At 41.4% G+C, this 25288-nt stretch overlaps 2 protein-coding genes and 1 long non-coding RNA gene across 3 annotated transcripts in view; all 3 read left to right on the top strand.

Moving 5' to 3' along the window:
* Nucleotides 1-11215, top strand: part of LOC134456433 (tumor necrosis factor receptor superfamily member 14-like) — a 42681-nt gene extending 31466 nt beyond the window's left edge. Inside the window, exons 4-5 of the mRNA XM_063207796.1 lie at nucleotides 10864-10951; nucleotides 11041-11215. Of these exons, the coding sequence (XP_063063866.1) occupies nucleotides 10864-10951; nucleotides 11041-11215 (263 nt within the window). The remainder of the gene's footprint in view (nucleotides 1-10863; nucleotides 10952-11040) is intronic.
* A 4626-nt stretch (nucleotides 11216-15841) lies between these two features.
* On the top strand, nucleotides 15842-19453 carry LOC134456575 (tumor necrosis factor receptor superfamily member 14-like). The gene is made up of 5 exons (XM_063207977.1): nucleotides 15842-15910; nucleotides 16898-17023; nucleotides 18494-18649; nucleotides 19097-19184; nucleotides 19279-19453. The coding sequence occupies exons 1-5, from the start codon at nucleotides 15898-15900 to the stop codon at nucleotides 19394-19396; spliced, it is 501 nt and encodes a 166-aa protein (XP_063064047.1). The 5' UTR covers nucleotides 15842-15897; the 3' UTR covers nucleotides 19397-19453.
* A 4424-nt stretch (nucleotides 19454-23877) lies between these two features.
* LOC134456576 (uncharacterized) lies at nucleotides 23878-24965 on the top strand. The gene is made up of 4 exons (XR_010036336.1): nucleotides 23878-24027; nucleotides 24171-24258; nucleotides 24350-24617; nucleotides 24765-24965. It is a non-coding gene; the product is annotated as an uncharacterized LOC134456576 (long non-coding RNA).
* The last annotated feature ends 323 nt before the right edge of the window (nucleotides 24966-25288 follow it).

The following is a 25288-nucleotide window of genomic DNA, read 5'->3' as shown; positions in this document are numbered from 1 at the left end:
TGAGCTGTGCACAGGGGAATGAACTTGTGGGATTTTTGAGAAGTGTTTTACGCTAGCAATATTTGTAAAGAAAAGGCCAAATGAAAGTTTTACTACAGGGAAAGATTATGAGATGTCAACTAATGTAGGGTATTGTATTATCTTGTGTACAGTATTGTGAAATGTGAGAATGGCTTGTGAGTGTGAGAAGTTTTACACTTATCATGTAGGCCTAATTAATTAGTCCAGGTCAAGATTTGTCCCTCTTAGACCTGGTATCAAGTCATTGGACAGCCCATTAGTTCGACATCCCCGACAATTGACCGCTGAATACGCCTCGGTCTTAAAAAAAAAAGAGCGCATATCAGTCGGACTAACGAGATGTCGAACCAGGGTCAACCACCTTAAGGCTACGTACTGTAATACTAACTATTATTTATTATTTTATCCTGTGCCAGACAATTGTAACCTGCTAAACAGCTTGATTCACTGTGTGCTCCATTTTATTTTGCACATCAGAGTATCTGGGTTGTCTTCTGGGGATAATAGTGAAAAGTTTACTTTGTGGTCTACTGAAGTTTACATTGTGTGCAATCATCTATTGTATATCACTGTTCACATATGTTTGTAATGCACTTTATCACACCTCTGAGGACAAAGGGATATCAATAAACGATAATCACATTTTACACATGTTTCCCTATATGTTCCTTCCCACACAATACATTTTGATGCACTTCATGGGGTTAAAGGAACAGACCACCCTTTTTTGATTTTTGCAGTATTTCCCAGCATTATTCATGAATGTGCATATCATTTTCTTCTCAGTGTTTTCAGTACTTAGATTTATTGGATAAGAATTACTAGCATAGCTTAGCATAATCACTGGAAGTAACTGGTATCTTTAGCATCAAGCCAAAAGTCATCACTGGACAGAATTAAATTTCCGTTTTACACTGTGGTGAATTTTATATTAATTTTAAAATGGTTTATAAGTACATTTGATGCTGTTTTATTTTGTACCATAGACTTGCATTACTGTGCCTAATTTGGCTATACTGTTAAACGGGGCAATGCAAACACATAGACAAAAATGATATGCACATTCATGAATAATGCTTGGAAATACTGCAAATATGTGAAAATCAAAAAAGAGTGGTCTGTTCCTTTAATAACGGACAGAGATGTCATAAGTAAAAGTAAAAGGGAACAAAATAAACACAGTTTCCTTCCAACTTGTCTGAGACACCAATAGATCTGCGTACTTGTCTTACAATCAGCAGACTGGAAGTTGGATCATATTTGGTGATCACATTTTAGTGTTTTTCAGTAACAACAGTCGGTCTATCTCATTAGGTACAATGGATTATATGGTGTGACAGCTATGTAATATCAGGTGGTTGTGTTATACTTACACTATGAATTTATTTCTACTTCTACTTTGAACAGCTCTGATAACGGCTTTACATTATATTCAGCAGATTCAACAAATAAATAAAAAAGACAACAAAGGACAGTATTGTACAATATACAGTAGTGGGCAGACATGACAAAGTAAGAACAAGAGGGTTTGGATTATATTTATTATAAATGATTAACACTTAAAAGCAGTATGCCTAATAGCACGTAATACAGTTCCAATAATGAATTATTGTTGAATGAATTATACTGTAAAATGATACAAAAGTTGACAACAACACACCATGACTGTTGTTTTACTATAGCAGTGTTTCCCAACCTTTTTCGTCTTGCGTACCCCCTAAGCCTATTGTCATGCCATGAGTACCCCCTCAGACTCAGACTCCTTATCTCTTCCTCTATCCCCAATGTGTATATATTCCAGACAACAGTTATCAACACACTTTTTTCCATGTACCCCCTGCAGTTTGCTCGCGTACCCCTAGTGGTACACGTACCCCTGGTTGGGAACCACTGTACTATAGGACTAATGTTCTGGAACTTGGAGAGAACCTGTGAACTCGTTGAATCCGTCACCAAGATGGCTGCCAAGTGGAGGGACTTATACAGATGGGATGCATTCCAATATGCACACTCCCGTCCACATGTGCTTGTGGCCTCCCCCCTCTGAGAAGAAAACAATAAGGTTTCCCNGCTGTCAGCCTAGCCACAACAACTGTTTTTCATTCACCATCCTAATTGCAAATGAAAAAATGAAATTTGAATTGCGCTTTTGCAAGATATTGAATTAATTTTCCGTCATCAGTGACGTCATCATGAGGTCACAAGCAGGCAAGTGAGCAAGGAAGGACGGAAGTCCGCATATTGGAATCCACCCACGGACTTTGGTAACCTGGCTCTCACTCACGAAGTGTAACGAAGATGCACGAAGCACTAGGGGTCTCGCGAGAGCCAGGCTAGGACTTTGGTGCTACATACACCAGAACCTAGAGGACATTTGGTTACACCTTGTGAACACTAGGTGGAGCCAGTGAGTGTGCTCTTGTGAGGGAGATCTAGCTGGCCTGCACAGAGTCCTCAACCTAAACCCAGCAAATTGGTGTGACCCTCACCAATGCGCTTTTGGAAGAATGGTCAAAAAAATCTTATTTACGCACTTTTCAACCTTGTGGGCAGCCTTCCCAGATGCTGTAATAGTTGCCAAAGCGGGTGACTGGCAATAAAAGGGTGAATTAATGCATTGTTACACCCCTGCTCCGCAACCTACCCAGGACCCCTCCGCGACCCACTTTTTTTTCCCGACCCACCAGTTAAGAAACACTGCTCTAACAGACACCAATCAGCCAGGAAGCAATTGTACTGTACTGTGTACTGTAGGCCTACTGTACTGTGTCTTGTATAGCCTATCTTGCTCTTGTCTTTTGCCTAGATTAGTTGTACATGTGTGAAATGTTTCAAATGTTACATGCTTCAAAATGTTATTTATTATTATTTATTATTATTAATTTTTACACTGTTAGTGTTCCTGTCTTGCACTTTATCTTCTACCATGTTAATGTCAGTCCTGTGCATGTCTATGTGTTTGCATGGGAAAGAGAGAAAAACAGTTTCTGCATGTTCTGTCCTGTTGATATCAGTCCTGAATATGTCTATATCTTTACATGTCTAAAGGAAAGGAGTTTCCATTTCTGTTTCTATGCATGACTGCATATGAAAATAAAAACTGACTTGACCTGACCTCATTTGACCTCCAAGCTATCTCTTCGTTCTGTTGATGTGCTTGTGTGTTGCATCTGCAGTAGACTCCTTACGCTCTACCAGTTCTGCCAGTTCTACAAGGTTATTTTTCCTCTGTACAATTTTTGGCAGGCAGCAATAGAGAAAGGAAAGTTAAAGACGAGTATAGGAGCGGAGATGTAGTGTGTAAGTGCTAACACAGTGCCTAAAAGGAAGAGTGACTTACTACAAATTTGGTAATGTACATCCCTTATCTTGGCATTAACACCATTGTAAATTATAATAGGCCTATAAAATGAAAATATTTTGACGACAGGGTTATTTATTACATTTGACGACAATTCCAGAAAACAAGGTGCCTATCTAGGCTACGTACCGTAGGCGACTAAAAGCGTAATGTTCTTATTGCTATTATTTTTGGATTTTTGGTTAGGCTATTGCCTATTCATTTTGAATTTTATCATTACATCTAATAAATAAAAACACTGGGTTTTAAGTGGCAGCACAGCATGTAACGTTGGTTTCATTTCTAGTGAGGTGTTGGAGCCAGACTTCTTAAACAGTCCCAGGAGCTGCCACTGCTGCTATTTACCAGCGTACAGTAAAAGCTGGGAGCGTTTGTGTTGAGCATTCTGGTCCTGTCTCTGCCCGGCTCCTGGTCACAGTACAACAAGTGCAGTCCTTTTGAATATGAGGGGCCATGGAGTTGCTGTCCAAAGTGTCTACCTGTTAAGTCTGATGTTTATATTGCCTAAGTCTGGTAAGGAGCTGCGTAACTGCACTATAGAACTTTGGAACCTAAACCTGCTGCCTTAAAGGAGCACTCTGCCCTTTTTTATTATTTGCCCTTTTTTAAATATGAAGAGTGAATTTGCGTATAATTTTATCCTCAGTCCCTACGTTTACATGACGATTTTAATTCCGAATGAATAATTCCGTCGAGTTTACTTCATCTTTCATTTAACTCCGAATTGTGAAGTGTTTACATGACATTTTCCAAGCGGAATTAAGCTTTATTCAGACTTAAAGGGAGTTAATTCTGAATTAAATATCTCATGCAAATGTTTCCAGAGTGTTCAGTACTTAGATCTAGTATTATTATCATCTTAACATAATGACTGGAAGTGGATAGAACCATTAGCATCAAGCCATAAGTTATCACTGGACAGCATTAAGTAGCTGTTTTGTACTTGGGTGAATTTTACATTCATTTTAAATGGGGTTATAAGACATTTGATGTTTTAAGGAAAAATAATCTGGTGCCACATGGATGTCTATTTTCTGTTATTTATTTTTTCAGTGCAGTAAGACTAATGTTTCGACATGCGTCTAGGGGGACACTGATGAAGACGCATGTCGAAACGTTAGTCTTACTGCACTGAAAAAATAAATAACAGAAAACAGACATCCGTATGGCACCCTATTCTTTTTCCTTTGTACTTATTATTTAGTCCTGTTCTGGTTACACCAGATTGTTCATTTAGAAGCGTGGAGTGAGTATCTCCTTTGTTTTTGGGTGGGAGACGTGACGCCTTGTTTTTTCGTAACATTGGTTAAAAACCTACAAAACTGTTATTTTCTTTTAAAAAACAAATGTCAATGAAAGAAGACGTGGTACATTATGTTTCATATTAGTCTTAGATGAGAAGAAACATTTTTGTTAAGATTTATGTAAAGGTTTATATGTCAAATTTCCTGCGGTGTGACTGTAACATTAATGAAACAATATATAATAATATATATATAAATTAACCAACAACATTTTGAATAATGTATGAAGCATTGGGCATGATTGCATAAATCTTAACTTTAGATTAAGATATGTGAATGTGGAAAAAACTCAAGACAGTAATATTAACTACAAGTTCAATTTCGTAACACAAATTGCGTCCTGTGGGGTGACATGTATGTCAATGTTTGTGAATGGGCAGCTGCAAGGCCAACTACAAGGGTCTTAAAGACTGGCTCCTAACCAGTCAGTACCTCAGTTATTGGAGAGTGCTGTGGAAGTTTAAGGTGACTCTTAACCTCTTAATATGTCTTCATATTGCAATCTTTCTGTCACGCAATGCTTAGGTTCATTTTATGGTGTCCTGTGGTGTGACTGCTCTTATAGGAGGAAAAAAAGGTTTTTTTATAAATGAAAACACGTATTAAGATTAAACACAATATCATTATCAAGATAGCATGAGCTCAGATGTCAGTCATGTATACAAAATGATCAAAATGGCCATAATGCAGTGAATTCGGTTAGACTTAGGTTAGACTTCCATTGCTACGTTTACTATGGCTACACTGTTAAATTAGGTAATGTAAACACATGAAGAAAAAATCTCAGGACCCATTTCAGTAAAAAAACGATAGTACTCATATCTCTTGAGTGCTTTAAGTAGGCTACCTGTTATTTATCAGTGATGGTTCACCTGCACCACCACCTGAACTTACAAACTTAAGGCAGCAGGGCAACTTTTTTTTTTTTTTACATTTAACTGGCTTGCAATGTTATGCAACATATTACACACTCATAATTAAAAACCTCTTTTTCCATGGTGTCCTGACTCCTGACTAATTTTTAGCAAAATTTAGTTCACCAGTGTGTCTGATATTGCATGCATTTTTTCAGGATATTATGTTTATAGTCACTGCACGAAGGATGCCAGTACCACATGTGCTCCCTGCCCTACAACAACCCACACAGATGAATACAATGGGTGGCCATCCTGTAAGAGCTGTACCCATTGCAATTCAAGTAAGGCTCAACATTTCTTTGTTATGTGTAGGCTATGTATGCCTCTCTGATTGCAGGGGTGACTCGCACACAGAATGACCACTCAAACAGAGTGTTTTTTCAGAGTGTTTTTTTTATTTGGTGGTGCCCAGAAGGGTGAAGAAAAAGAAAAGAAAAGGTGCAAACATTTCAGTCCTCCCAGTTGTAAGAAAACTACAATTTACAAACATTACAAAGTACAGCAGATTAAAAATTTTTACAAAAAACAGGACATATCCAGCTCCTCATTAATTCCACTTGGGTGCATCGTTATTAAGTAATAAATATATCTGCATTCGTGTTGTGCAATTTGTCAGTGTTGCCACCTCGTCTGCTTGGATTAATTAGGTCAAGTCTGTAATTGAATGATTACCATCAGCAAAATGCCTATCCACTGCAGATTTGGGGTCTTGTCTGCAGATGGCGCTCTTGTGTTCATTGAGCGCCATCCGCAGACAAGACACTGCCAAATTGTTACTACAATACAAATGTAGATTACATTACATTACATTACATTGCATTTGGCAGACGCTTTATAACCAAAGCGACTTTCAAAAGAGGACATAATCAAGCCAACATCACAAGCAAATACAAAGTGCACAGGAGATATACAGAACAACAAGTGCAGTTGCAAAGAGGGGTTAGTTGTTTTTTGTTTTGTTGTTTTTTTAAATATAAAGAGTAAATAACGAGTACACACACACACAAACACACACTCACAAACTAAACTAAACTAAACTAAACATCATGTCAGGAGTCTGCCCTGGGGCAAGGCCAGTTCAAGCATTAGTCTAGTAGATTCTCTCGAAAGAGGAATGTCTTTAGTCAGGGGTGGAGCTATAGGGAGGGCGAGCAGGGCACTTGCCCCTGGGCCCAGGGCCCTATCGTACTGGTGGTGGGGGCCCTATTGTGAGCTTGGCAAGCTGTATTGGGGCCCTATAAGTGTCTTGCCCTGGGGCCCCGTATGCAATTGTTCCGCCACTGTCTTTAGTTGTTTCTTGAAAGCTGCAAGAGATGTGCTCAGTCTTGCTGCCTATGGGAGACTGTTCCACCACTTGGGTACCACAACGGAGAACAATCTTGACTGGGAGTACCTAGAGCGACTGGATGGCAGAGCCAGACGGCTTGTGCTGGATGAGCGCAGTTCTCTTCCAGTAACATAAGGCGTTAGTAGGTCCTTCAGATAAGCTGGGGCCGTTCCTGTGATGGTTTTGTAGGCAAGGGTCAATGCCTTGTGCTTGATCCGGGCGGCGATCGGTAACCAGTGCAACTCAATAAATAGAGGAGTAACATGGGTCCTTTTGGGTTGATTGAAAATCAACCGTGCCGCCGCATTCTGGATCATCTGCAGAGGCTTTAGCGCACAAGCAGGTAGACCTGTCATGAGTGAGTTGCAGTAGTCAACGCGGGACAGGACCGTGGCCTGGACCAGTCGTTGTGTAGAATATTGTGTCAGCACAGGTCTGATATTCCGTACGTTGGACATCTGGATTCGACAGGTCCGGGTGACCGAGTTGATGTAGTTGGAGCATGACAGCTCATCATCAATCATGACGCCAAGGTTTTTGGCGACTTTGTTTAGGGTCACGATGGTGGAGCCTATCTTGAGGTTGATGTTGTGACTGAGTGACTCTTAAGCTGGGTTCACCAGGAGCTCTGTCTTGGTTCAGCTGTAGGTGGTGGTCCTTCATCCATGTTGACAAGTCGGTGAGGCAGGCAGAGATGCGTTCCGAAACCGTGGTGTCCTCTGGACGGAACGACAGGTACATCTGGGTGTCATCAGCATAGCAGTGGTAGGAGAACCCATGTGTTTGAATGACACGTCTCAGGGAGGAGGTGTATATTGCAAACAGAAGGGGTCCCAGCACTGATCCTTGGGGTACGCCTGTGGAGAGGGTGTGAGTCGTAGACAGCTTCCCTTGTATTTTGCCATGACACACTGAAGGTGCGTCCAGAGAGGTAGGAGTTGAACCATGAGTGGACAACGCCTGTGATTCCCATGGCTCTGAGTATCCTCAGGAGGATCTTGTGGTTGACTGTGTCAAAGGCTGCAGACAGGTCTAGTAGTATGAGGACCGAGGATAGTCCTTCCGTTCTTGCAGTCCTTAGAGCTTCAGTCACTGAGAGTAACGCAGTTTCAGTTGAATGTCCACTTCTGAAACCAGATTGTTTTGGGTCCAGTAATCCGTTCTGGTTTAGGAAGTTGGTGACCTGCTTTGCAACTGCCCTTTCTAGCGTCTTGGATAGGAAGGGAAGCAGTGAGACAGGTCTGTAGTTTTCGACATGAGCAGAGTTCAGTGTAGGCTTCTTCAGTAGTGGTGTCACCCTTGCTTGTTTGAAGGCGGAGGGGACAGTGCCGGAGGAGAGTGAGGAGTTCATGATGGATGTGATTGCTGATTGATGTAGATATATTTATTACTTAAAAACGAGAAAAGTCCAGGAGGACTGAAACGTTTGCACCTTTTCTTTTTCTTCACCCTTCTGGGCTCCACCAAGTAGAAAAAACACTCTGAAAAAACATTTTGTTTGAGTGGTCATTCTGTGTGCGAGTCATCCCTGCAAACAGTTTATGTCTACTTGACCATCGCACCAAAGCTGAAAGGACTTGTGTCAAGAGCGCAACTCATTTTTTGCTGAACTTTATTTATGCCTCTTTTATTTTTTTCTCCAAAATATCAGTTACATTCAAATATTAGCCTACTATAGGCTATGGGGCACTTAAGTCACGCCCTTCTACTTCTGAGCCGTGGGGCTGTAGCCCTCAAAATTTCGAATGGGACTAAATGGAGCGAGTCAAGCTAAATCCTCATCCCGTTTGTCATATGCTCCGGATTTCACATGATGGCAGTGCATTTTTAAGGTTTGGATTTGCGTCGTAAGGCCACTCATTTTTGGCACGCAAGAATATTTTTTGAATGGAATTTTATCTTTTTTGCAAAACGGTGTTAGAGACAACAACGTGCGCTGAGCGCCTCGCATATTTGACATGAACCGAGGCCTTCCCGCACAGCGGCTGAAGTGGCTGCACGTCGGACATGCAACCTCTGCTGTGTAGTTCAAATAATTACATATTTTTGCACGCACACAACTCAAAAAACACTTGCCAAGTGAAGTCAACAAGCACACCATTTGTTATCATTAATTCTGNGGTACAGCATATGTGTGAGCAACGGGGGAATACAAGGTGGAATGGAAAATAGCTTTGATCAGTCCGTCACAGCCCAGTCAAAAGTTTTGGCTTTCACACCCCCATGAGCCGCTCAGAAGGGGTGTAGACTTAGGTGCCCCATAGTCTTATGAATGGCGTGACGTTTTCCATGTGCATGCCCATTTGTGGGGGAAAACAACCCATGCAAGTCAATTGGTGATGTTGGGTTTTTTTTTTCATAACTGTTTATTGAATTTAAGTAAGAAACAACAACACTACATAACATTCCACCCACCCCCTCCCCCCATGCGCCCACTACAGACATTGAGAAATACACATTGAAACATAATAATAATAATAAAAACATAAAGTAATAAGAAAAGAAAATACAGACATATGGTGAAAGTAAGAAAAAAAAGAAAAAGAAAAAAAAACTACAAATATAACAGGACAGAGATTGGCTGACTCCAAACTGGAAAAATATAATGGCGAAATATGCAAAATTGCAAAGTGCATCAAACAAACTTTTCCCACCTGACCTGTAGGTATCAGCTAATCAGAAGTGGGGTTTTGGCACATAAAGGCACTAATTTCTCCCCTTCTAAGCAGGCATCCTAGGTCGTCTGAGAGATAGGCCTAGTCTAAGAAAGTGGACCAAATTTTCAAAAAATATCCATCCCGTCCCTTAACAGCAGCCTGTAAGCGTTTGTGTGGGAGGGTATTAAAAATCTCCTTGTACCATATTTTATTTTATTTTATCCACTTGTTCAGAATGCACTTCCGGGAAATGAAAAGGAGCTTTTCAAGAAGTGTATACCTAGATGCAGAGAGTTGGAATTCTCTAGAGGGCAGACCTACCAGGAAGACACAAGGGTCTTTCTTGATCTCAAATTGAAGTATCTCAGAAATTATTTTAGCAATATGAGTCCAAAAACGGGAGATAAAACAGTGATAATAGGTTGCCCTTTGAGAATGGCATTTAATACAAAGTGGGGAGAATGATTTATCCATTTTATGCAAAATAACCGGGGTGATATGAAGCCTATGGAGTATTTTGTACTGAATCTCCTTATATCTGTTACATGTAGATATAGATCTAACTAACTCTATGGCCACTTTCCAGTCATCTTCTATGTACTGATGTTGGGGTTTAATAAACGAAAGATACGGACCTGTAGACTAGCGTTGTTCACGCGCAACATGCCGAAAATGTGTGGTGTTGCGGGCTGTTCAAATAATAGAGCCAAACAGCCGTGGCTGAAGCATGGAAGTGTTCATTTAGGCTAGCCTAGTAGCATGTAAGTTAATGAGACATTCGGTTTGTTTTCACTCATAAAGGGGCGTGACGCACATTTACGGGCAAAGTACCCGGATGGCCGTTCATGAGTATAGGCTACTGAATTAGTGTTGTGCCCCAATTTGTTCATTTACATACATTTGTAGAGGGGGTTGGGTTGCTTCAGTGGGTGCCATCAGTTATCCATTACAGAATCTCTTTGTGTGAATCAGCAGCAGGTGTGGTTGTGAAGGAAGACTGCAACCCTTTCTCAAACACCCTTGAGCCTCTGGAAGGACACTACTGTACTGACCCAATCAAAGATGGCTGCCAAGGAGGTGTGGAATTCTCAAAGTGTGAAGTGGGACAGTACATCGAACAGAAAGGTAAAGAAAGAACAAACCATCATGAATTATTCCGCTTGCTCCTAGAAACGTAATGCCCTCCTCTACAGCCAGATAATGGCATTCAATTCATAATAGAAATAAGCTATCGTAGAAGAGACTAGAGATGTGCCTGTTATTGGATTGCACACAGGTACGGCATCCTCAGATACTGTGTGCAGTGACTGTGGCAGTAACACATACTCAGACGGGTCATTCACATCTTGCAGACCACATACACAGTGAGTACATTTTATTCATGCACTTGTGAATTGTATTCATGCTCTTATCCTTTTGAAAGAATTATACCACTGTTTTCTTTTCATTGTAGGTGTGAGTATGGTGAGATGAAGCCAGGGACCTCATCATCAGATGCGGAATGCCAAGCATTGTCCGTAGTTGTGCCCATAGTCATAGCCTTAACTGCCGTGTGTGCCTTATCCATCCTTGTTACTATCGAGATCCGGAGGATCTGGCAGATAACAAGAGGCTACTACTACACCTGATCTGAGCTGTGCACAGGAGTTTGAACTTTTGGGATATACTTTGTAGTTTTTGTTTGAGTGTTTTATGCTCGTGATGGATGGATGATTCCTTTCATTACATTTGTAAGCTACTGCAATTGTAAGCTACATAAACCAACCCCCCCGCCTGCACAATTTATCTGCAAGCCTTCCGTGCTTCTACCTAGACTCTTATCCTACGCCTGGGTGCGACTGATGATACCTCCCCTACAATCAGGAACAACTTTTCTACACACTGCACTAGGATTATTTACTGTACTGCACTGTTTTTATTCTCCAATGCAGCCATACAGGACAATCAACCTTCCTATGCTCAAGCGTGTGTGTGTGTGTGCGTGTGTGTCTGTGTGCGTGTGCGTGTGTGTGTGTGTGTGTGTGTGTGTGTGCGTGCGTGTGCATGTGTGTGGATACAATGGATACTTGACCCTGGCTTTTTTCCCTTGGACTGTGCACAGTGACTTCTAAAACTCTTGGACACTTTGTCTTGGGCTGATTTGTGCCACTAGCTAGCTTTGTCTTAGGCGGAGCCTCCTGTACGAAATCACGGTGAACTGTGTTATTTTTTAGTAATACTTTATCCAAATTTATAACATTCCTATTTCATATCCAGCGCCGTAGATGCATGTGCTCAAATTGATAAAATCAGGCAGTAATAAGATTCTGCGGTTCATCTAACGTCTGCTTGAAGTTTTTTTCCCCTCATGACAACGGTAGTGAGTGGAGTCTCACTGGACTTCAATGGCATGTGTGAATATGTGCTTAGTCAATGGCAAAATGCTTAACTCTCATTGGTTATTGCCCAGATATTTTTTTGATTTGAAGGACCGAGCCTGAGTGGGAGTGAAGGGAGATGGGCGTGAGAGCGATCGGGACAGGAGACTGAAGGTCCGACTTGTGATTGTGTGAACCCCGTGTCAGTAGGCTACAGTAGTTGACATGCGGATATGTTATTAATTTGACTGAGAAGTCTCGTCGTGGTAACTAGTGAGGAAGCCATTCATTGCAGTATATTCCAGTTTTGTGTACATATTCTTGTAAACCTAGTGTTGCGAATAAAGTCTTAATAGTGGCACGTCCTTATCCTTTTTAATCTCCCAATTCAAAAGTTGAGGTTGCCTACTTTTCGTTAGGGCTAGCTTGCAAGAAAGCTAGAGAGCTATGCAAAATGCCAAGCATTGTGGATTAAATTCTGGCGAATTCCAGTCGTCCTTATGAGGAGAAAATGAATATCAAGGAGCAGAGCAGAGCACTGCCTAATATTGACTTGGTGAAAAAGGTAGGGAAGAACAACCGTTTCTTTTGAGCTTTCGTGGTGTCTGATCAACTGGTTAACTGCCAAGTCCCGTGAGTGGCGAGTCCTTGCCTACTGCGTTGTCAATGTCTAGTAAATAATTAAAGATTTGGCGCCCCCTAGTGGTAAGCCGTGCACCCAGTAATGAACAAAGACAACGAAGGCAAACTCAATCACATCATTATGTGGCGGAGGTAGGCCTAATGATAATAATAATAATAAAAAAAAAAACATTTCCCTAAAGCTAGATTTATGCTTCGGACGCATAGAATCTGCGTCCGTCCGTTTTCTGTCTATGCGAGTCCACGCCCCCCTCTCAGAGGCTCTGCGCCCGTCGTCGAGCGCCTCGAAAAAATTCTAACTATCCGTCGGACGGACGCGGAGTACGCAGACAAAAGGGCGCTATGATTGGTCGTCTCGCTACTTCCTTGTTCTGTTCTTGTGGCAGCGCAATGCCAGTAGTTTGCGAGAGCAGAGCTGTATTCTGTTAAAAACTTTATTAATGCCTTGTGTGTAAATGTGTGTCAATACACGAAGCTACAAGCTAAGTAACAAACAATGCATCAGTTGAACACTCGTGGCACAATACCTGCGGTTTTACTACCGTTCCACAACCGAATGTAAACACACATGGGCAGAATCAACTGTCTTTACATGCTTGCATTTTCTGTTAGTGAAAACAGACTGGGTAGCCTATGTCAAATAATGATAGGCTACCAGTGTATTGCCTTTGCAATTTGTGTGAAAATACCTAGCTAACCGGCATAGAAAGCAACATTGCTTAATAATGACCGCAGTGCTTACAATGTAGTGAAAGTAGTCTAATCGCGCAATTTCAAATGTGGCTCGCGACGAGACCTCGGACCTCGCAGAACTCGCAGATGCATGAATACAATGTTGGTTCGTGGCCACTCCCACGCGAGTTTTGACGAGCGCAGTTGCAGAAGTCTAATCTGACCTTAAGAGGGATAATGATTAATGATTAACAAATTAGTTTCAACAAGAGTCCTTTAGTGTGTGAGGCCATATGTGGCTCAGGACCAATGTAAGATGTGTGTCAAAATTGAGGGTCCTATAAATTGCTGTGGGTAATGCTGAGACTGGCCTGAATGTGTGTGCCGATTTACAGCATTTTCCTACCTACGGTTCTATGGGCTGCCATAGACTTGCTAAGGAGAGGATAGATGTCTACGTAATAATAATAAGAATACCAGCTAATACATTAGGGGCCTTCGCCAGCTTCGCTGCTTGGCCCCTAATAATGACACTACTTATGTTTTCCAATGTTCCTCCCCACACAATACACTACAGTACTTGATGCACTTCATGGGGTTAATAACGGAGGTGTCAAAAGTAAAAGTAAAAAAAGGAAACACAAGGAAACAGCCAGTGAAGTGGAACTTTGAATGTGGTTGGGTGGTTTTCTCCAGAGAAATGGTGCAGCTACATGGAAAGCTCTGTCACTGGTGGCCTTCAGTCTGGTAACAGGGATGGCCAGCTGGACCTTGGGAGAGGACTGCAGGGATTTTAGGGGGTATAGGGGTGGAGCAGATTTGGTGACTTTTTGATGTGGGAGTGAAATGAAAGTGATGAATCCAAGATGACAGTGACACCCAGATACGGACTTCATGGGACGGAGTGATGGAGCAGCCATCGATGTCCAGGTGGAGATCTCCAACCTTCCTTATAAAAAACAAGAAGTACAGCAGGAAATCATAAGGGCACTTATCACCATCCATGTGATGAGCAGCCCGGGTGTGATCATAAAGAGGACTGAAACACCATAAAAGCCTAACAGGACCAGAAAGAGCAGTCGATTGTTTTTGTAACATATCACAATGTGAACAAAAACTGAGTCCTTTTGCTGTTCGTTCACTTTTTGGTCGACTTAAAGAGGACTGAGTTTGGTCCACTTAAAGGGGACTAGGTGTCAAAGCCCTAATGCAGTGGAATTGTGTGCCTTACTGAAAGTATTAACAGCCCCTCACAAACAACAGTGCTTATCAGCATTTTAGATTAGTTCCAGCCTCCTAAACAGGATTGACCGGCTCCTGGATGTGGGCTAGAACTGCTCTTCTCCTGGAGGAGGAGCAAACAAGACGTCAAAGGACACGAGCCACTACACAGCAGTTATGTGGGTGTATTTCGTGAACGCAGTACCAATGCAGGTGCTGACTAGCCTGGGAGTACCCATGCTGCCTTGCGCATTCTTTTCGAATTGCTGGACACACTTGTGATTAAGTCTGGCGTTTGCAGCCAGACAAGGTGCTGACACTGTCTGGGCAAGACTGTGGTGTGATTTGTTTTATTGAAATATATTTTTAGGGGGTTTTGTGCGCTTCCTCGTTTGTTGTGCTATGGAAGGGTTATGCACACAGAACAACGTAAGTTAAAACTTATTTTGTTTCCCAATACTGATTTAGACTTCTCTGAACCCAGGATTCTTTACATTCTAATGTAGTTTTCTGAAGTTCATCTTTAGAGGACTTTGTGATGAGTAGGCAGACTTGAAGAATATAATACATCGCCTATATTTTTGGCATGGAGATGGGCGATGGACGTGATATTTAAAAATGTGAATCGGCCTACACTTGAAATGGCACTTTTATCTTGGATGGGTGGACATGACATTTAGCTGTAAGTGTCGAGAATACAGTATCATGTTGACTTCAATACTAGCACCAGGATGTGTGTGCAATGTCTTTCACTTTTTTAATTTTACAATCGAGTGCAATAACCCTACATCAGGGCTATTCAATTAGAATTTCATCTGGGCCACATTTCCAAACCAAGAACTGCAGTCGGGCCGCACATTTTCAGACATCACGGTCACTGAAATGACACTTAAAATCAGTAGTCCACAAACAAAATTTAAACATGTCCCTCTAACCTCAAACTTAACCACATTGAATATGAATGTATAAGACAAGCAGAAGATTCACAAGCAAATAATGTGTTGTACTGCTGTAACAAAACTGAAATGTATACTGCTTCAGTTGGGGGCCATGTCTGGGCCGCATGTGGACTGCATCTGGGCCGCATGTGGCCCTCGGGCCTCCAATTGAATAGCCCTGCTCTACATCAAACCTGTCAAGGGAAAAAAGATGGAAATTAGCCATATATGGCTATTGTATATTTTGCATTTTATTTTAAATGCTATTATGCAGATGTTATGATATCCACAACTTGACTTGGCCTACATAGTGTGTAAAATGTTTGTTTTGTTTCAAAGTCAATGTTGATGCCAGACTGCATGGATGTTTGGATGTTTGTGGGAGTCTTGATCATGCTGGTCCTGTCTCTGCCGAACCCCTGTGGGTCACTGCATCCATGTGGGCCTGCTGAGTATGAAGTATTGGGGCAGTGCTGTCCCATGTGTAACCCTGGTAAGATTCTCTATATTTGTTTATGGTTAAATGTTATCAAAGATTCTCTATACTTGTTCATGGTTAAATGTTGTCTATAGTAGATCAACGCAAAGTCAAAGATAAGATGTCGAAAGAGTTAGGTTGTTGGCAACCGACAGTAATGTCTTTTTGGACCATTATGACTCTTTACCTTTCAACTGAAAGAGTAGGCCTTGTTCTTTCCAAAAGTTACTTTTCCCAAAAGTCGATCATAACAAACTCCAATTTCATTCATTACAGCTGCTTTTGTTTCATACCGACACCCACCTTTGAACTGATGTCTAAAAGACAATATCTGACAAAATAGGATAATAACTCAACTTCCCCGTTGTCCTATCCTCATTTGACAGACGTAAATCTTGCATCATTCTAATCATTTCAAGTTCAAGTTTCTTTGTGGATGTTTCATAATGTTTTGGTTGTCATATAGTAAAGGATGATTTGAGATAAAGGATACACTATAATAAGGGGGCTTACCATACAGGGGGCTAATGAACCATACAGGGGGATAACCAGGGTTGGACTGGCCATATAGCATAGGGGGCATTTCCCTGTGGGCCCCACTCCCAGATGATATGGTGTATTATGGTGCTCACGGGTCTATGTTTCTTTTACCATTTTATTACTTAGTTTTAATCTTAGACATGGGAGTCTTGCCTTCTTATGTTACATGTTACAGTACGTTTTGTTTTGTTTTGTTTCTCCTTGTCTTTTGTGTTTTTCTTTTGTAACTTTTAACTTGCTGTCTCTTGGCCAGGACTCCTCGGAAGAGGAGTCACTGTGACTCAACGGGTCCCTTCCTGGTTAAATAAAGGATTAAATATATATATATATATATATATATATATATATATATATTGTAGCTTCATGCAGGCAGTGCCTGATCAGACATATGCATATCTTGGCTGTGCATTTACTGTTTGTATGCCTTGTGTCATTGTGTTTATCTGTTACATGTGTTTTCAGGATATCATGTTTATAGGCACTGCACTGAGTACACCAGCACCACATGTGCTCCATGCCCCCAGTCTAGCTACACAGAAGCACACAATGGGCTGGAATCATGCAGGACGTGTGCAGTTTGCGACTCAAGTAAGTTAAGTCAACAGAATCATTTATTTTTTGTTGTGAATGTATTATGCTGTATGTGCTTTAGGTGCTCTTGCAGGTGCAGTCAGTGTATTCCATGCTTTCACTTTTAGGCTTTGGAATGTTATCGGCTGTCATTGCTTTCTTGGTCTTGGAAGTCTTCTTTGGAATACAGTAATGTTTTATTCTGTCATAATTTGTTTTGCATATGAATTTATATCTTTGGTCATATTGCAGGCTCCTGTCTACCCATCATTGCCTTCTCTTAAATAAAAGCTTTGCTCTATTCTATAGCCACTCTTATTAATGTTTGAACAAATCCTGATGAGTAGCTGCTAAATATGTAGTTGATATGATCGATTATATTTACTTTATCTGCCTACGCAACTGAATCCTCTTTTCTGATTGGCTGATGGGGTTGCAACTAATTCCCTATAACCTGTCAGGCGTCAAACGTGCGACTAAGTTAGGTTACTAATTCTAAACTGCAGGTTGCTATGGCCAAAAGCCAGTCGTTAGTTCTATCGCATTTGTTTATCAAGTCAAGAGTCAGTCGTTAATTCTATCGCATTTGGTTGTCAAGCCAAGAGCCAGTCGTCAGTTCTATCGCATTTGGTTGTCAAGTCTGTCGCCCTAAAAGTTCGACATGCATCTGATAGATGCGCGCCTGATTACGTGCGCACTAAATATTCTGCAGTTGGCATAATTAATTGGTTACAAATTTACAGATAGGCCTAGCAATAGATGACAAAAATACCCTGTACCGAAATTCTAAGCACCTGCCTCGCCATCAATTGTATCGAAACGAGTCACCTCGTCATCTGCTCCACTCCCATGGTTTTTAAAATGTAGCCTAGGCTATTCCCCACTGCCTTCCCTTTGTTATTGATCCGAAAACATCCCTTTTTTAAATTAGGCTACTCTCCTCTTGTGGGGAAGGAACACGTGTGAAAGGGGAAAGGGGAGAGTTATTAAAAATTACCCTAGCGCGGGGAATTTCTCTCTTTATCTCTCTCCCTCTCTCTCTCTCTCTCTCTCTCGCTCTCTCTCTCTCGCTCTCTCTCTCTTTGCACGAAGTTGACAGGTAGCCTGTGATGATCAGCAGGGGGAAATAGACATGGCAGTGTGCGCTGTGCGCGTCGCCAAAGTTTGGAGCCGTCGCCTCACCATTAATTTCGTATAACCAGTCATCTAGTCGGCCGTTATCCCTTACGTACCTTGCTGTTGTGTGCTTGTCAATTGTATGTTTGTATGTTGGGGATATGCCACAAAAAAATCCTTTCGACTATGTCGACATGGCAATACGTTTTTGGACTTGAACCTGAACTTGATTGTCACCTATGCTGTACAGTATTTGATTAGCATGTGCCTGTCCCTCAAACAGTGTTTCCCCCTCTTGAAGTGGATTTTATTTTATTTTTATTTTTTTTTACCATAAACTGCTTTCAAACTCGATCTGACTTGATGTTCCAGGTGCAGGTGTGAGAGTGAAGAAGAATTGTACCAACATCTCAGACACACTCTGTGAGCCTCTGGAGGGACACTACTGCACTGACCCAATCAAAGATGACTGCCAAGGAGCAGTGAAACACACAAAGTGCAAACCAGGGCAGTACATCAAACTGCCAGGTTAGAAAATCTGTATAAACGCCCCTCGATGTGAGTAGCGATGGTAGGGAAATATATGAAGTAACACTACGGTATATCATTAACTAGAAGATGGGGCACGTTTTAAGGCCTATATTGTTGCAATCGTGGAATGATGATATTCTTATGTGCCATAACTATAAACATCTGGCATCTGTCATTTTTCACAGAGCTATCTTCAGGATCCCATTGTGTGTGTGTGTGTGTGTGTGTGTGTGTGTGTGTGTGTGTGTGTGTGTGTGTGTGTGTGTGTGTGTGTGTGTGTGTGTGTGTGTGTGTGTGTGTGTGGCCTAGTTTGTGAGCTTGTTCAATTTAGCTTGTGGGGTTATCTGCAATGGTTCTCTTGAACCTGAGTTTCCTGAGAGTATTCATTTTCACACAGTATCATAAAATTGGCCAGCTGATGTTTCTTTTATGTCATGCACACAGGATCAGCATCTTCAGATACAGTTTGCAGTGACTGCAGCAGTGACACATACTCAGACGGGTCATTCACTTCCTGTATTCCACACACACAGTGAGTAGCCTACATTTAAGCATGTACAGTACAGTATTTGTGTGTTGTACTTCTATTCTTATTCTAGTGAAATGATATTGTCCTTTGCTTGCAGGTGTAGACCAGGCTATGACGTGGTGAGGCCAGGGAGCTCAGCATCTGATACTGAATGCCAAACAATATCTACAGTATTAAAAAAGTATAAGGCTACTATTCTCTTCTTGCAGGTGTAGACCAGGCTATGACGTGGTGAAGCCAGGGAGCTCAGCATCTGATACTGAATGCCAAAGGACATCTGGTGCAGTGGCTATATTGCTGTCAGTGCCATTGCTATGCTGTTACTTACCACTGTGCCACTGGCTGTCTGGAAGATAGAACAAGGTATGAAAACCTTAACCTTTAGGCCTATGCCAAATTTCATTAATTCATCTTCTTTACAAAAGTGTGAAAAAAGATTCTGCTTATTATTCAAATATTCCACACAATATATTGTATATATACAGATATACTGACATGTATTTTATTTTTTGTATTTCAGGCAAAATGAAGAGGAGAGAAAAATACAGTAAAATTCAAACAATAATGTAATGTAATATTTGTTTTGGGAGTGCTTTTTGTTGGTTCTGTTTTTTTATTATGATTATTTGTTTTTGTTTTTGTGCTGTAAAATGCATATTAATGTACAGTATATGCATTGAATTATAGGCTACATGTTGTGGTCGTTGTCTAATGTGTGTGCTGTTATAAACACATTGAGACACTGATGTTTTTCTTGTTTAATGTGAAAATGAATATCCCTAAGGGACAAATAAAGAGTAGACTCATCTAATGCACTTTTGGGCCAGTTTTTAGTATTTATAGTTTTGAAATGTGTGATAAAAAAAATAAGCTAAGCTAAGAGTTTAGGAGGAAATTGTTCATTTATCAATGGAGTGTTGGAAGCATTTAAAGGTGGAATAAATTACATTTAGGCCTACTCAGATTCAATTAGCTTTCATGAGTAAATTGTCATTTTCAGAATAGTCTTTGAATGTGGTATTTAAACTTTAACTTTTGCTTGAGTACATTTGACCCTACAAATTTACTTCATTACAATTGAACCTACAGTATACATTTGAAATCAGATTGACAAAGAAAAATGCAATGTGGGAATAAATAACACAGCAATTAAGAGAAATTGTGCCATACGAAATGTGTTGGATGACTAGCCTGCGTCCACACATCCTTGTGATACTGCACAAAACCAAGTATGTGATGTGGCCATATCTCCTGGCTAATCTCGGAGCAGCAATTTCTTTTCAGAACCAGAGTTACCACTTACATCATAAATATTCTGCCCCAAGCCAGATGGACACTGATGAAATCTTTGGTGGACAGTTGACTTTCAGTTTAGCTTGTGTTTTACTAGGTTGACCAAGCCAAGAGGAATATAGGCCTTTGTACAGAAACACCACACTATCAATACAGACTTCATGAAAATCAGTGACGTAATAGTGTGTGCAAGCTAGCTTTATTTTTAGTGAAAGTAAGAATCACATGTGCAATAATGCTCACCCGCACAAGGGAGCAGTCCCAAACGGCACCCCAAGGGAGCAGCGTAGCAGTGCTTTTTAGCATTATGCATGCCAGTATGTGCACCTTACATCTTTGGCAGGGCCCAGGATCACTGGTGCTGCTGTGGAGAGAGGGAGCAGCATATCCCTTGGGAGTACGCATAAGCAATGACCTCTCCTGGACCACCAACACCACATCACTCGCCAACAAACCCCAGCAGTGCCTCTACTTCCTATGTAAGCTGAAGCACGTCGGTGCCCCACCAGCTATCATGACCACGCTCTACAGTTGGACAATCGAGAGCATCCTCTCCAGCTGCATCACTGTCTTGGGTGGGAGCTGCACAGACCACGACAGGAAAGCCATGCAGCATACAGCGAAGACAGGTAATTCACCTTTTGCGAAAGCCACGCCCCCTAGTTATTGTTGCTACGTTCGTCAAAAACTTAGAACCAGGCACACTTTTTGGCTGCGTTTCATAGGAAACGTGTGTACACTTCTTTTATACACACGCAGATTACTAGAAGCCATATTCAACTGTGAAGTACAAAAACTTGATGATGGCGATGTAATGTCTGTAACCAGCAGTTAGCCTACTTTTAAATATGATCACCTGGAGCTAATAGCCCCCACATGGCTTAATCCATTCCTGTTATCAGTCCGCTTGAGGTTTTTGCTTCGGGAAAGTGAAAAAACGAGGTCCTAATCAATCTTCAGATGGTGTGGGACCGTGACGGTGCCATAGGCACACGTTTTATGTCTCCCTGAATTCGTAGGTTTTTGACGAACCTCCGTCAAGTTCTATTCTCCTTAGTTACCGTTGCTGAGCTCGGATTGGTTGGCAGCCATTTGTGGGTTTTTTTTTTTTTGCAAAAGGTTAATTGGAAGGTAATTAGTGCACCTTTCCCCTTCCTGCAAGAGATACACACCACCTGCAAAGCTCTCACAATCATGAGTGACGAGAATCACCCAGCACACAACCTGTTCAGCCTCCTACCCTCTGGAAAGAGGTACAGGAGCCAGGTGTGTAGCAGAAAATTTGGGGCTGTATGTAAAATCAGCTCCAATGGACCTCTCCAGCCATATACAGTATCTAAAAATAGTCCATAAATCGGACTGTGTGTGGGCCTCCTATGTACATAGGGCCCTGGTGACTCAGTCTCACTTCACCCTCCTGAACTACACCCCTGCCAGGAGCCTCCGATCCAGAATCACCAGACTCACCAACAGCTTCTTTCACCAGGCCACCAGGATGCTGACATCCCACCGCGCTCTATCATCACTCACAGGGACACATACAGTATACACGAAATGAGAGCTGCACCACCAGACAGCCAGGAAGCATACTGAACTGTACTATACTGTGTCTTGTATAATCTTGCTCTTGTCTTGTCATTTGCCTAGATTATTTGTAAATGTGAAATGTTTCAAAAGTTACTTGTTTCAAAATGTTACTTATTAATTCAGTATTACCTCATTACTTTTCACACTGTTATTGGTTCTGTCTTGCACGTAGCATTCTGTCCTGTCAATGTCAGTTATGTATCTTTGCATGGGAAAGGGAGAAAAATAGTTTCAATTTCTTTGCATGACTGACTGTCAATAAAGCTGACTTGACTTGACCTTCCTGCTGATGTGCTTGTTGTATTGTGTCTGTGTCCACACCAGTTCTACCTGTTCTACTATCTTGAAAAATCTTTGTTTGAAAGGCAGCAGTAGGGAAAGGAAAGTTACAGACTGGTAAAAGGAACGGAGATGTAATGTGCAAGCAGTATCAAGTTGCCTTCCCTGGACACTGAAATGTCCAATGTTGACACAGCAGTGCCAAAAAGGAACAGCGGCTCGCTCCAAAATTGGTAATGTACTCCCTTATCTCACTATTTACACTATTTTATGCTATACCGTAATATACAATGAAAATCATATCCATTAGGCGACAATCCCTGGGTCACCATGTTTTTTAAGGTGCCCAGGCTATGGTAAGCTACTAAAGTATTGCTATTATTTTGGATTTTTAGTTGTTAATTTTGGATTTTATTATAGTTTACATCCAATAAATAAAAACATATACTGCATTTGAAATGGCATCACAGCTTATTTGTAATGTTGATTTCATTTCTAGTGAGGTGTTGAAGCCAGACTTCCGAAACAGTCCCAGGAGCTGCTACTGCTGCTATTTACCAGCGTAAATGCTGGGAAGGTTTGTGTTGAGCATTCTGGTGTCTCTGCCTGTACCGGTATCCTATGGATCACAGTACAACAAGTGCAGTCCTTTAGAGTATGAGGGGCCATGGGATTGCTGTCCAAAGTGTTTACCTGGTAGGTCTGACGCTCATATTGCCTAACCCTGGTAAGGAGCTGCGTAGCTTGCATGCATTGTAAAACATGGCAGCCAGTTAAACGTAAAAAAGTAGCCTAAGTTGCCCTGCTGCTTTAAATTTGTAAGATAACTTATTTTGAGAAAGCCTTGAGGCAGCAGGGCAACTTCCATTTACTGGCTTGCAATGTTTTACAATGTATTTAAGCTTCATAAGCTTGCTATAATTTTGTTGTACATGTTGGAGATGCTGTGCCCTTGTTTTTAGAAGTCCCATTGAAATGTAACTCTTTTTCAAGGGTGTCCTGACTGAATTCCAACAAAATGTACACCAAGTTTAAGTGTCTGATACTGCATGTTTTTTTTTCAGGATATCATGTGTATGAACACTGCACGAAGGACGCCACTACCACATGTGCTCCATGTCCTACGACTACCTACACAGATGAATACAATGGGTGGAGGTCCTGCAAGAGATGCACCCATTGCGATTCAAGTAAGGCTCAACATTTTTGTTATGTTTGGCTATTATACTATACTATACTATACTATACTATACTATACTATACTATACTACTTACTGTTACACTATTATATTATATTACTATTATACTACTATTATGCTATTATAGTACTAATACCGTACTACCAGCAAAGTTGATATGTTGTGTTCAAATATTACTTTAACCTGTATACTGAATTAGTGTATGTGCCACAATTCATAGACTATTTACATAACTTTCTTGAGAGAGGGGGCAAAGTAGTTGCTATGGTGGGTGCATCATCCATAGCAGAATCTTCATCCCACTGACGTATATGTCCTATTGTGTGACTCAGCTGCAGGTGTGAGAGTGAAGGAAGTATGCAAACCGTTCTCTGACACACTCTGTGAGCCTCTGGAAGGACATTACTGCATTGACCCAATCAAATATCGCTGTCAAAGAGCTGTGGAATTCTCCGAGTGCAAACCAGGACAGTACATCAAACTGAAAGGTAAAGAAAGAACAATTGTTTTGCTGGTTCCTAGAAACGTGATGGCCATCTCTACAGCCAATGAGTAATGACATTCAATATATAATAGAAATGGGCTACTGTAGAAGAGACTACAGATTTGCCTGTTATTCCATTGCACACAGGTACTGCATCCTCAGATACTGTCTGCAAAGACTGCAGCAGCGGCACATACTCAGACAGGTCCTTAACATCCTGCATCCCACACACACAGTGAGTCCATTTTATTCATGCACTACAGTATGAGTTGTATTCATGCCCTTATTCATTTTTAATACAGGAGACTGTGTTCTTTTCATTGTAGGTGTAAATTACCCTATGTTTTGGGGAGATCAGGGACCTCATCATCAGACGCTGAATGCCACTTGTCCTCCTTGGCTGTGGCCATTGCTGCTGCCGTGTGTTCCATACCCTTCCTGATAATTATGTTCCTTGTGTGCCGAAAATGCTGTTTTTACTCTCCTCGAGTCCGTTCATACCTCCCATGCACCAATAGTGCGCACCGTCACAAGAACCAAAATCAGCCATCTTGACACTTGTTGCTGTGGTGATCTGGAGGATGAAGAATAATGGTGTAAACACATTTTATGGTATTTCTTTATTTTGTTCATATAAGCACTGAAAAACACACATGGCGGCCAACGTTTATGCTGTGTGTGTGTGTGTGTGTGTGTGTGTGCGTGTACGTGTGCGTGTGCGTGTGTGCGCCTTGCAAACAGGACCGTGATGCCAGGACTGGCCACCACGACATCCGTAATGATGACCGCCATTTAACTTCTTATGCCTTTAATGGAACGAGGCTTTTTGTGCCTTGGCTTCGATGGAATGGATGAGATTGTGACAGGAAATGAGTGGGAGAGGCAAAGATGGGGTAGGGTTGGGAAATAACCCAGGCTGGACTCAAACCCAGGTCCCCATGACCCCCCATTTTGTTTCTTTCTATGATCAATTTGTGATTGCAGTTAAAAAAAATGATGTGCATTCCCAGTGTAATTCCTGGGTACTACAAATGTGGTTGGTGGTACAAAACTATCTGACACTGTCATGAACTCATTGGATTACAATAGTGCCAGTGCTGCCTCAACCGCTGTGATGAAACAATTTCTAATAACTTGACGTGATTGAACATTGGACTGGAATGTCGTTTCAAGATCAGAGTTTTATTTGTGATTCTTGATAATCAAGGAAGAAAATATAGGCCTACATGTAGCAAATATTAATACCTTCAGTTTTGTTGGGATTG

Source organism: Engraulis encrasicolus, chromosome 10 (genome assembly GCF_034702125.1).
Source record: "Engraulis encrasicolus isolate BLACKSEA-1 chromosome 10, IST_EnEncr_1.0, whole genome shotgun sequence".
In the NCBI taxonomy this organism is placed as follows: Eukaryota; Metazoa; Chordata; class Actinopteri; order Clupeiformes; family Engraulidae; genus Engraulis; species Engraulis encrasicolus.
This window is presented reverse-complemented; position numbering and strand designations above follow the sequence as displayed.

Bases quoted from the DNA above. Each gene is read 5' to 3' on its own strand.
- LOC134456575 (XM_063207977.1), top strand. The intron at 17,024-18,493 runs GTAAGTTAAGTC...TTGATGTTCCAG, and splicing joins GTGTGCAGTTTGCGACTCAA to GTGCAGGTGTGAGAGTGAAG. The intron at 18,650-19,096 runs GTTAGAAAATCT...TCATGCACACAG, and splicing joins GCAGTACATCAAACTGCCAG to GATCAGCATCTTCAGATACA.